Source organism: Quercus robur, chromosome 2, assembly GCF_932294415.1.
Source record: "Quercus robur chromosome 2, dhQueRobu3.1, whole genome shotgun sequence".
In the NCBI taxonomy this organism is placed as follows: Eukaryota; Viridiplantae; Streptophyta; class Magnoliopsida; order Fagales; family Fagaceae; genus Quercus; species Quercus robur.
Genome location: NC_065535.1, coordinates 5,214,319 through 5,225,534, shown reverse-complemented (window position 1 = coordinate 5,225,534; position 11,216 = coordinate 5,214,319). Strand labels below are relative to the sequence as shown.

The 11,216-nt window shown below is 35.4% G+C and overlaps 2 protein-coding genes and 1 non-coding gene across 6 annotated transcripts; 2 read left to right on the top strand and 1 right to left on the bottom strand.

Moving 5' to 3' along the window:
* The first annotated feature begins 1,315 nt into the window (after positions 1-1,315).
* On the top strand, positions 1,316-5,640 carry LOC126710922 (protein TIC 22, chloroplastic). Of its 3 annotated transcripts, XM_050411228.1 has the most exons (9): positions 1,319-1,839; positions 1,941-2,003; positions 2,086-2,160; positions 2,822-2,872; positions 3,440-3,499; positions 3,603-3,674; positions 4,818-4,853; positions 4,974-5,137; positions 5,234-5,640. In XM_050411228.1, exons 1-8 carry the CDS (start codon positions 1,432-1,434, stop codon positions 5,067-5,069), a joined length of 861 nt encoding a protein of 286 aa, XP_050267185.1. In that variant the 5' UTR covers positions 1,319-1,431; the 3' UTR covers positions 5,070-5,137; positions 5,234-5,640. The 3 variants fall into 3 exon arrangements, with proteins under 3 accessions (XP_050267187.1, XP_050267186.1, XP_050267185.1); XM_050411229.1 differs by lacking the exon at positions 4,818-4,853 and having other exon boundaries at positions 1,318-1,839; XM_050411230.1 differs by lacking the exons at positions 4,818-4,853; positions 4,974-5,137; positions 5,234-5,640 and adding an exon at positions 4,223-4,634 and having other exon boundaries at positions 1,316-1,839.
* A 1,182-nt stretch (positions 5,641-6,822) lies between these two features.
* LOC126710896 (UDP-glucuronate:xylan alpha-glucuronosyltransferase 2) lies at positions 6,823-10,598 on the top strand. 2 transcript variants are annotated; one of them, XM_050411226.1, is made up of 3 exons: positions 6,823-7,196; positions 7,490-8,120; positions 9,401-10,598. In XM_050411226.1, exons 1-3 carry the CDS (start codon positions 7,011-7,013, stop codon positions 10,342-10,344), a joined length of 1,761 nt encoding a protein of 586 aa, XP_050267183.1. In that variant the 5' UTR covers positions 6,823-7,010; the 3' UTR covers positions 10,345-10,598. The 2 variants fall into 2 exon arrangements, with proteins under 2 accessions (XP_050267183.1, XP_050267184.1); XM_050411227.1 differs by having other exon boundaries at positions 7,056-7,201.
* On the bottom strand, positions 8,279-8,351 carry TRNAR-CCU (transfer RNA arginine (anticodon CCU)). Its single transcript has one exon. It is a non-coding gene; the product is annotated as a tRNA-Arg (tRNA).
* Positions 10,599-11,216: the final 618 nt, after the last annotated feature.

Sequence of the window (11,216 nt, the reverse complement as noted above, 5' to 3'; positions counted from 1 at the left end):
GCACAGTCCACATACGCATCTTGAATCCTTGATACTTAAAAAATACCTTGCATTTGTTGCAATCCACTGCTCTTGATCATCTGCTAAGTTAAAGTGGTACGAATAAATATAAAATACAAACCTTAAACAGTTTATTATGCATTAATATGGGGAAAAAGTAAGATTCTGCATATAAAATAATTAAAGTGATCTCATTATATAGTATAATAGCAACACTATATTCTAGTCTAGCCCCCAAATGACTTTGAAAGAAGAAAATTATTGAGGGGATATTTTGTGGAAAGGATCAAAATTGTCAAAAGATAAGTAGAAAGTTAGAAACCACTGCCCAACAATTTGGCCAAACTCAAAAGCAATTCCCAAGTGGTACTCAAGATCTTATCTGCCTTCTCTTTTTTTTCTTTTTCTTTTTTCTTTTTTTGGAAAATTATTTGCCTTCTGTTGTTAAAGATAAAATGACCATATAATTGCTTATTGGTATGACTATATATGTGCGTATGTATGTATGTGTATATATATATATATATATGTGGACCAAATTGGACGGAAGCGGATCGACTTAGACCAAATAGAACCAAATGACCAAAGTGGACAGAATAGGACCGAATAAGACCGAATTGGAGCGAATGGGACTGAATAAAACCAAATGGACAGAATAGGACCAAAGTAGACTGAATAAAAACAAATTGACAGAATAGGACCAAAGTGAACCGAATAAAACCAATATGGACTGAATAAGGCCGAAGTGGACCGAATAGGACCAAAGTGAATAGAATGGACGGAATAGGACCAAATTAGACTTAATTAAAAAAAAGACCAAATAGGGCCTAATTAGACCGAATAAAATCGAAGTACATTCACCAATATTGGGATCCATATTTTTTACTATATTATGGATTATAGATAGATAAATGGATAGATATAAATTCCCTAGCTACTAGTGCTACTTTGTGGTCAAAAGTTGCATGTTGAATATCCTCATTAACATTCAATAATGATCACACAAACCCCATTTACTAATTTTGAATCTAGCAAGATATTGAGGATAAACTTAGAAAGAGAAAGAAAAGATAGATGCAGACTAATAAATTTTAGAATTTTAGGATCAATTTGAAACAAATGAAACTATAGAATTCAATTTATCCATTCTTTTTTTTTTTTTTAATTGGGCTGGTGAGCAATATAGGCTGGCCTTTTAATGAAGTTAGATGCAGACTAATAAATAGAGTGACTCAATTTGGGCTTCCGAAGACTGATATTAGGCCCAATGTAAAAAAGGGTCCTGTAATCCTTCCATTTTCTAACGCGCTCAAATTTGTTATCAAGCACAAACAAACAGTCAAACACCAACCAAAACACTCACACTCTGACTATCACTCAACTCACTCATCACTGTTCCGTTTCCCTTTCGGAGCCAAATCCAATATCCACATGGAGCCCCAAAAACCCGAACCCTTTGTAGGGCCCACAAACCCGCTCCTCTCACTCTCCACCTTCATCCACCAACACTGCCTCCGCCTCGGCGCCGACATCGCCGCTCGCTTTGACGACACCAAGCGACTCGCCGGAACCCTAGCCGCCGCGCACTGGCCACCGCCAAACAGGCGTGTCCGCCCGGCGCATCCTCCGCCTCTTCCGTTCGCTTCGATTTCGCAGCCCAAGCAAGCCGTAGCCGCCGGATTGAGCTCCGAACACGTGGCCAAAACCCTAGCCGGCACGGCGGTGTACACGGTCAGCAATTCGAACAATGAGTTCGTGCTCATCTCCGATCCTAATGGCGTTAAGTCCATTGGCTTGCTTTGCTTTCGCCAGGAAGACGCCGAGGCCTTCCTTGCTCAAGTTCAGTAATTTTCTCTCTCCCTCTCTCTCCTGTTTGTTTCCCGAGTAAAAATAAAATTGGAAATTTGTGTGTTATTTTACTTTACGGTTGTGAATTTCAGGTTAGGACGCGAAAGAGACAATTACGCAGTGATGCAAAGGTGGTTCCAATTACACTTGACCAGGTAATGGATTCCTTTGGAGTTTGATTCATTATTCAATTCTATTCTGTAATGTAACTCAAATTCCTTTTTCTACAAGTTATAGGTGTATTTGTTAAAGGTTGAAGGTATTGCATTTCGGTTTTTGCCTGATCCAGTTCAAATAAAGAATGCACTAGAGGTTAGTTTTTTCTCCATTGGGTCTAGTATGTTTAGAAGTTTGAGGCATATCAGCAACTCGTTTTTTGTTTAAGAAGAAAATGAATGTAGTTCAAGTGCAACGTGTAAAAAGGAATAAATAAGTTTATAAGTCAATGTTAAAAAATCGAAATTACACCATCTTAAGTTTTGGGTGAATTGTCCATTGTTGTCTACAGAATTGTAAGAATCACAATATATGATGCAACATCGTTTTACTAGATTTTTCGGCATCTATATAGACAGCAATGGATGGAAGTGCCAACTTAACAAGAATGTGAAGATTTAACGGGCAAAAAGACCCCCCCCCCCCCCCCCCGCCCCCCCCCACAACCAAAAAAAAAAAAAAAAAAAAAAGGAAAAAGAATGATAATTCACCTCATGCCTTAATAACAGCAAGGTGAAGGGTGAGTTTGTGGGTTCAAGACGCACTGGGTGCATGCATAATTACCAACTATAAACTAAATGAATTAAAAAGTGGGGTGTCAATACCAAAAAAAAAAAATGTAAGGAGTCGAAAACCATAGAGAAGGATGTTGTGAGATGCTTTTTATGAATGTGCTGTATAATTGTGTGCCATTATTGTATAATTATATTCAGCTAACCTTTAAGGTTGACTCGCAATTATGTGTCATGTATAATAGATCAAATCTGCTGATGGGAGGAGCGGGTTTGATGGAGTTCCTGTTTTTCAGGTTTGTTTATCTACTTTGGAATCTATGCCCAATTGTAAAAGCAGAAATACATTAGAATGAGTGCTTAAGTAACACCAGCTCTTTTATGCATCATATGAATGGCTTTCAAATTTGTGTCCACTACTCAAATGAAATACTTTGGAGAGAAAGGAACTGAAATGAAGGAGAAAATAAGAAGAAGAAATCAAGATTTAAATAACACTTTTGTTCTGAGCACTGGTTGGTTTTTTGTCTCAGCCTTGTCTTCCATATGTTCAAATAGATTCATCTATAGTTAAACAAGTAATATGGACGTTTTTTAGTATTATTACATTGACAATGTATATCATATACAAAATTATTGACTACATATAAAATTTCTATACTCTGGAGACTACCTTACTAAATGGAACCTACACATGCCAAATCAGTAGAACACTAAAACTGTAGCAAGGCTGTTCTCAGCCTTTGCATGCTAGGGATCATTTAAGTGACCTAAATTTCTTGCATGAGTGCATTGGTGGGAGAAAATTTTGGGTCTTCGTTGTCCTTCCTCAGTTTTTTCTAATTATCTGCCTGTGCCTACAGTCAGACCTTCTGGTTGTGAAGAAGAAAAACAAGCGTTACTGCCCTGTATATTTTACAAAGGTTGGTTGGGCCCATTGAGCTCCTTGGTTATGCTGTTGTGTTGTAAGATGCAGATATGAGTACATGATTTACAAGTAGCTGTCCTTCGCTTGTTTGTATACAGGAGGATATAGAAAAAGAACTGTCAAAGGTCTCTAGGGCATCAAGAGGACCAGCACTTTCCCAACATATTATGGTATGACATCCCACCATTCTTTTGCCTCTCTTCTCTTATAGAACTATTTATGGCGTTAATGGGAATGTTTTTTTACTGAAAACATATGAAATAATAATGTGAAATACCTTTCTGAAACTTAAAATAAAATTTCAATGTATTCCAAGTCATCCTTCATTTTTCTGTCTTTGTAACATGCTCCAATTTTAGCACCTTTTCCGAGTTTACCAACATAATCACATTTCATTCTTTTACTCTGTTTTGGGTACCAACAGACATGGCTGTTTTCATTTGTCCTGAATTGGTTTTGTTCCAATAATTGTGTTGTGCAAGAATCCAATTTATAGTTGGTGACAGGTCAGAGGAATAACTTGCTGGGTTTGATTTGAAAGTTGCCTTTATTCCAAATAATGATTTGTGCAAAAAGTAGGTTAAGGTTTCCAATTATTTGCAAATCTTTGGCCCAGATTTCATGAAATATTGGACAATAAATTATTGTTTGCTAGTTTATAACTCAGTAACTCACCAGGTATCTACAAATATTAATGTTCATTTTCAACTTCATGAAGTTTTATGAATTCCGCATTGATTTTGGGGCCTGGAGCATTTTGGGAATGTCTTTTACAAAGTTGGGGTATTGATGTCAGGATGATCATATGATAATAGATCACTGACATAAAGGGTGAGTTTTACAGTTTGATCCTCTGACTCTGTTAAGATTTTAATATTCAGGGTAAAACCAAATAAATGTTCAAATTTTCTACATGAAATCCACAGTTATCGGAGAAGTTATTTGCTTGAAGCTCTTATAAGTCTCTACTTTATAAAGGTTCCTTACATTATCAAAAATAAATAAATAATAATGATGGATATGGGATGCAATATAAGTTTATAGATTAAAAATCAAGCTCTCCTATACCAAAGAGAGAAAATGGATAAAAGGAGAAATTGCATTGGGGGAAATAAATAAAAACTATTTACCTGCTGTATATTTCAGCAATTGCGACAAGGCAATAGTGGCTTTAGCTCATATTTCTACACAGGATATAATTCATATTTTGTGATTTACTACTCACGTTTCAACCAACAATGCAATGTTGATTTTTGGTACTTATTCTTTTACATTATTGTATTCTATTTACTTGATTAAAATGATTTCAACAGGTTGGTAGCTTGGAAGATGTTTTGAGAAAAATGGAGGTAACAAGACATTTCCTATGGAAATTGAATGCTTACTTTAAAATTTTAAAAAAAATAAAATAAAAAAAAATAAAAACTAGAATTAAATAGTAATACTGAATTGATGCCCGACTGATGCAGGTGAGTGAAAAGAACTTGGGTTGGGAAGATTTGATTTTTATTCCACCTGGCAAGAGCCACTCTCAACACATTCAAGAAGTGCTTAAAGTAAGATGAATGTGATGTGTGACTTCAACTGACCATTTGTGAACACATTGCCAGTTTTCAGGTTCATAATAAAGCAGGTCAGCCATTATGTCTATCAGTAACCCCTCTGTTTGGCATGTGTGTATTTCAAGTTAACAAAATAAGTTCCTTGACATGCGGATAATGGTTTGTAGGAGATCAAAGCTACAAAGTGGGTATCCATTCAAAAAATTATGAGAATGGAACAGCTAACATGAGATCCAGTAAAGGAGGTCAGGGAAATCACAATGTTTACACTCAAATTATGGAACTGGTTGTAGTCTATGTGTACAGTTTTGTCATATTGATAAATTCATTCTCTATATGTTTTAGAGCCTTTTTGAGCTTATGGAATGGATGACCATCGAACATGACTACTGTGTTGTGTGGTGACCCTTATGCCATTGAAGACATTGAGCAAGAGGGCTTAGCTAATATTTAATAATGAACCGAATGAGTAGTATTACAATGTTTTTGCTGTTTGACAATGACATAAATATCCAGTCAGGCTTGCCCTGTGCCAAGCTGCATTTCCTTTAAATGGAACAGTATTTTCACATCAGTTATCATGTTGCCAAAACTTATATATTTTTGCATCTGGCAACTGCCCAGCATGTGATACATCAAACTAATATACTTTTAATGCTAATGAGGTGGGAAGTTAGATTAGCGGATTGCCCAAAGTGGCTTAAAAAATGTTCCCTGTTTTGCTTAATGAACATGGCTCATATTAAGGAAGCTAGATTTCCATGTCACATGGCAGAATAGATGCTCAATTTGCTTATTATGGTGCTGAACAGAGAGCTTGGCAGCTTGCATTGAGATGACCACTTCAAGTATTGTCAATTCTCACTCGAGGGATATCAAGGAACAATATTGTTAAACTCCTTAGGATGGGCCCTGTTTTACCTGAACCCTCATGTAAGAAATTTACTACATAGGTTGTTCACAAACTTCCGCATGGTACTTGTGGATACATACATGCATTCACTTTTGAGTTCGTCAATATCAGGAGGCTGACCACCAAGAACACCATTGTGATAGTTTACCATAACTTGGGCAAAATGCCGTGCAAAACATGGTTTAGAAATCATTTTGGGTGAGTTGTTACATGTAATGAATTGAAATCTAACCTAAAATGAAAATCATATCAATGATGAATAAAGATCAGCAAAAGGAAGAAATGATTAGAAAATTAAGATATTGGTGAAGAGACGCAATTTCCTAACGAATAAAAACGACATTTCCTTGCGTGTATGAAGTTGACGGGGCAACCAAATAGTTGTTGGAGGGCCGCTTAGCTTCTTCCTTCTAGATTTCTAGCATACGCACATACCTAAGTTTCTCGAGAAAGTTTCAATTTACCTTTCTACCTATGCTCTATCCTCTAACTAATCGATTGACAATTGGCTAGATTCATTTTTTTTTAAAAAAAATGTATTAAAAAAGAAGAAGAATATAGATGAAACATTCAGCCAAAAAAAACACAAATTATTGATCAAGTCCATTTTTTTTTTAATTTATATTGACATATAAAAATAAAACATTATAGGGGTTGGTAGAAGGTAGTGTGGGAGAAAGGTGCAAAGTTATGAGGGTAGAATTGGACTTCAAATGATTGTCTAGAAATAAAAATGTGCAAAGTTATAATTTACTCAATTACTCCCCAACTTTTTTTTTGTCTTAAAGTAAAGAAAACCAACAGGAACACACATGGAGCTCTATAAATGGTCCAGACTTTCTTAATTTGAGATTTACTCTAGTATCACTCTCTAAGCTCTCTAACCACTGCCTCCAAATTCTTCATTCAATCCTAATCATAATAATAATAATCAGCACCTACATTTTTAATGTGAAAGTGGAGCAAATAGTTAGATATATATATATAAACAGGGTCCCCTTTGAAGGAGTTGAAAGAATTTGAATAAACAGATGGAAGGACTTGGTCTTCAAAAGCTTATGAAGGCCACTCCAAAGGCTTTGGTTAAGATCAATTTGGTCTTCCTTGCTTTATTTCTGGTTGTTTACGCAGCTCTTCTTCTCCGGCCAAATTCTTCACTCTATTTTGAGAATGCAGGCTCGCTTGTTAGGTGTTCATTGCGCGAGTGCCATCACAAGGTAAGGTGAGCCTGCACAAGTTTTTCTTCTCTTTCCCCCATTCATCTGCATTTCAAAACCATGAGAAAGCAAACATGATTTTTTTAAAAAAAATTCTGCCTCATCTATTGGCATCATGAGATAGTAAAAGTTGCATGTGTTTCATTTGAAATTTTGAATGAGGATCTTATTCCTTGTAATAATACATTATCATTTTGTTAGAGATTTTTTTTTTTTTTTTCCTTTATTTTCTCAGACTTTTTTTTTTTTTTTTTTTTTTTGGATGACCCATTTTGTTGAACTTGAATTTTTAGGTGGACACTCTTAAAATGAAGGTGGTGTTGGAGGAGACTCAAGCCAATTCACAAAAGCCCAAGGGAAACCTGAGTGAGCTAGAAATGCCAAACTTCTTGAATAAAATGGGGAAAGGAATGAAGATTGGAATGGTCAACATGGATCACAGAGATGTGAGTAAATGGAGCATACACAGTGAAACTATACCAATCAAATTTGAAAGGGTCTCAGAGTTATTTGAATGGAAAGATTTGTTCCCTGAATGGATAGATGAAGAGGAAGACACAGACGTGGCAACATGTCCCGAGATACCAATGCCAGATTATAGAATCTATGACAATTTGGACATGATAGTAGCTATACTGCCATGCAAGTTTCCAGAAGAGGGCTGGGCAAGGGAGGTGTTCAGACTCCAAGTCCATCTTATTGTGGCAAATTTGGCTGTAAAAAAAGGGAAGAAGGATTGGTATAGTAGGACAAAGGTTGGGCTATTGAGCAAGTGTAGGCCAATGATGGAGTTGTTTAGATGTGAGGATTTGGTAAAACAAGAAGGTGATTGGTGGTTTTTTGAGCCAGAGATGGGGAGGTTGGAGCAGAAAGTTTCATTGCCTATTGGGTCTTGCAAATTAGCTCTACCCCTATGGGGACAAGGTACGAAAAAAGCTTCAAGTCCTTGTTTGATTAGTTTGTTTCAATTATGGTTTTCCCAGTTTTTTTTTGCTCTATAGCTGCATTGCGTATATCATATATGTCACAATAAAATTAGACATAGCATATGCAAAAACTTTGAGGTATAAAAATAAATAAATCGCGCCAGATAGGGGTCGAACCTATGACCTTCTGCTTAGGAAACAGACGCTCTATCCACTGAGCTACAGGCGCTTTCATATGCAAGAGTACGCTTTCAATTCTACAAGAATATAAGAAATAACATAGTCATTTGGCTGTTAATTAACGGAAGTCAAAAGCATCTATCTCTATGCTTTTTTTGGTTTTCTAATAGTCTCATTTTTTAATGTGATTTGGGTAAGTATTAGCTATTAATTAGGGTTGGTTGGCCGAAAAATTGATGTGGACAAATTAAAGAACAAACAAAATTAGTTGATTGCTTTGATGACATCTTTTTGGCTGGGGTAGTTGTGCTTTAGCTGTGTTTCTAAGAAACCTTCATACTTCTTTTAGATGCCGAAAATGTAGCTTTCATGAAATGTACATTCTCTTTTAAGATTGGGAGACATCTTTTGCTGACATTTTCTTTCAATATAGCTTAGAAATCAAGGAATCTGAAATTTTTTTTCAAATTCCCTATCCTCAAATTCACCGTCACATTTTTTTACCCCTAATGAAGAAGAAGTCCGATCTAAATGGTTCATAATACCATATCCTCTAAATAACTTTTGAATTAACATTTCTTCTAGATGATATAAAATTATGTCCATAAATGATGACATGAATCTTTCATCATTAACATTAGACAAATTGACTCGGCCAAAGAAAACAAAAAACAAAAAAGGAGAGAGAGAGAGAGACATTGGTCAATCAAGTCATTATTAATTTTTTTTAGGATAAAAAATTATTAATTATTTTTTAATGCATCATGTCCATACCTACTTGGCTAGTTCACACAAACATAGTTGTGAAAAAAATTCCCTACTCCATAATAAATGTACTTTTTCAAAGTCAAATTTAGTTATAAGATTCTCACACAAATTATAAAGGACATTTAGTAACATAAAACATTATTCTAAAAGTAATGTATCAAAATCACTCATGTATAAAACATAATAGTATAACATAATTTTGTATCTCTTTTTTATATTTCACTTTATACTTTATCGATTAAAATGAAACATAACATTTTTATTTGATTGGTAAAACTACAATACTACTTGTTTTGATGTTTAATCGATGAAAAAATCATTAATTCACAGGTATCCACGAAATCTACGACCTCTCCAAGATCCAAAGCTCTACAATAACACCAAAAAAAGAAGCCTATGCCACTGTTCTTCATTCCACAGAAGCCTACGTTTGTGGTGCCATAACCTTAGCCCAAAGCCTCATCAAAACTGGAACCAAGCGTGACCTACTCATGCTCATAGACAACTCCATCTCTATATCCAAACGCAATGCCCTCGTCGCTGCCGGATGGACTCTCCGAATCATCGAACGTATCAGAAACCCTAGAGCCGAAAATGGCACGTACAATGAGTACAACTACAGCAAGTTCCGACTTTGGCAACTCACTGACTATGACAAAGTCATATTCATCGATTCAGACATCCTCGTACTACGTAACCTCGACTTGTTATTCCATTTTCCTCAAATGACAGCCACTGGCAACGATGTTTCGATCTTCAATTCCGGCATCATGGTTATTGAGCCTTCGAATTGCACGTTTCGAGTTTTCATAGACCGTACAAAGGACATAATTTCGTACAATGGTGGTGACCAAGGTTTCCTTAACGAGGTCTTCGTGTGGTGGCATCGTTTGCCGAGGAGAGTGAACTACTTGAAGAACTTTTGGGCTAACACAACGTTGGAAGCGACCGTGAAGAACCATTTGTTTGGAGCTGACCCACCACAAGTTTATTCTATACATTATTTAGGGTTGAAGCCATGGCTTTGTTACAGGGACTATGATTGTAACTGGGACATTGGGGACCAACGTGTTTATGCAAGCGATGTGGCACACCAAAGGTGGTGGAAATTTCACGATGATATGGATGAAGGGTTGCAAAAGTTTTGTGGGTTAACGGAACAAAGGAGGATTGAGTTGGATTGGGATAGAATGAAAGCTAGAAAGATGGGTTTGGCTGATAAGCATTGGGGGATTAAAATTACAGATCCTAGACGAAAGCATTTGATTACATAGAATTTTGTAATAATTCTCTCTCATTTTTATTTTTTTACTTGATTTTCCTTTTTTTTGTTTCACTTAATTTATGTGTGAATAGATTGTCACGAGAGAATGCTTATGAGACATTGGGAGTTCTTAGTCGTTATATTTATTTTTGCAGGGATTTATGTCTCATTTTTTTTTTTTCCTTTTTTTTTTTCACTTAATTTATGTGTGAATAGATTGTCATGAGAGAATGCATATGAGACATTGGGAGTTCTTAGTCGTTATATTTATTTTTGCAGGGATTACTCTCTCTCTCTCTCTCTCTCTCTCTCCTTTAACTTTTGTTCTAGGAATATTCCTAGCCCCAAGGTTCACGTCTTGAGCTAGGTGCAATATTAGTCATCGTATGTCATAAATTTGGGATTTTTAGGAAGAAGTAGGAAAAAAAAAAAAAAAAAAAAAAAAAAAAAAAAAAAAAAAAAAAAAAAAAAAAAACCCAGTACTTTGTAGTTTGTACTCGTGCAAAATGGGAAATTCTAGTCTTTTGCCCATATTTTAAAAAAAATTTAGCAATATGTCCATGTTTTGAAACTATTTAGGTCCATGTCCCTGTTTTAATAAAATCGAGTTTTAATGTAAAACTCGATTGGTTTAAAATCAAGTTATGCCAAATGAAACTTTAAAAAAAATAAATAAATAAATAAAAATTGTGGAACTCGAGTTCATGGAACTCGAGTTCCTTTTTCTTTTTCTTTTTTAAGTTTGATCGCTCCATACTCGATTTTTTACAAATCGAGTTTTACATTAAAACTTAATTTTGAGAAAATCAAGTTTCAAAATAAGGACATAAACCTATATAGTTTCAAAACATGGACATATTGCTAAATTTTTTTTAAAATAAG

What these genes read in the sequence shown, in the direction of transcription:
- LOC126710922 (XM_050411228.1), top strand. Translation starts at nt 1,432, where the DNA reads ATGGAGCCCCAAAAACCCGAACCCTTTGTAGGGCCCACAAACCCGCTC. An exon ending in CCGAGGCCTTCCTTGCTCAA is followed by an intron (nt 1,840 to 1,940) that starts GTTCAGTAATTT and finishes TGTGAATTTCAG; the next exon opens with GTTAGGACGCGAAAGAGACA. An exon ending in TTCCAATTACACTTGACCAG is followed by an intron (nt 2,004 to 2,085) that starts GTAATGGATTCC and finishes TACAAGTTATAG; the next exon opens with GTGTATTTGTTAAAGGTTGA.
- LOC126710896 (XM_050411226.1), top strand. Translation starts at nt 7,011, where the DNA reads ATGGAAGGACTTGGTCTTCAAAAGCTTATGAAGGCCACTCCAAAGGCT. An exon ending in TGCGCGAGTGCCATCACAAG is followed by an intron (nt 7,197 to 7,489) that starts GTAAGGTGAGCC and finishes TTGAATTTTTAG; the next exon opens with GTGGACACTCTTAAAATGAA. An exon ending in TCTACCCCTATGGGGACAAG is followed by an intron (nt 8,121 to 9,400) that starts GTACGAAAAAAG and finishes ATTAATTCACAG; the next exon opens with GTATCCACGAAATCTACGAC.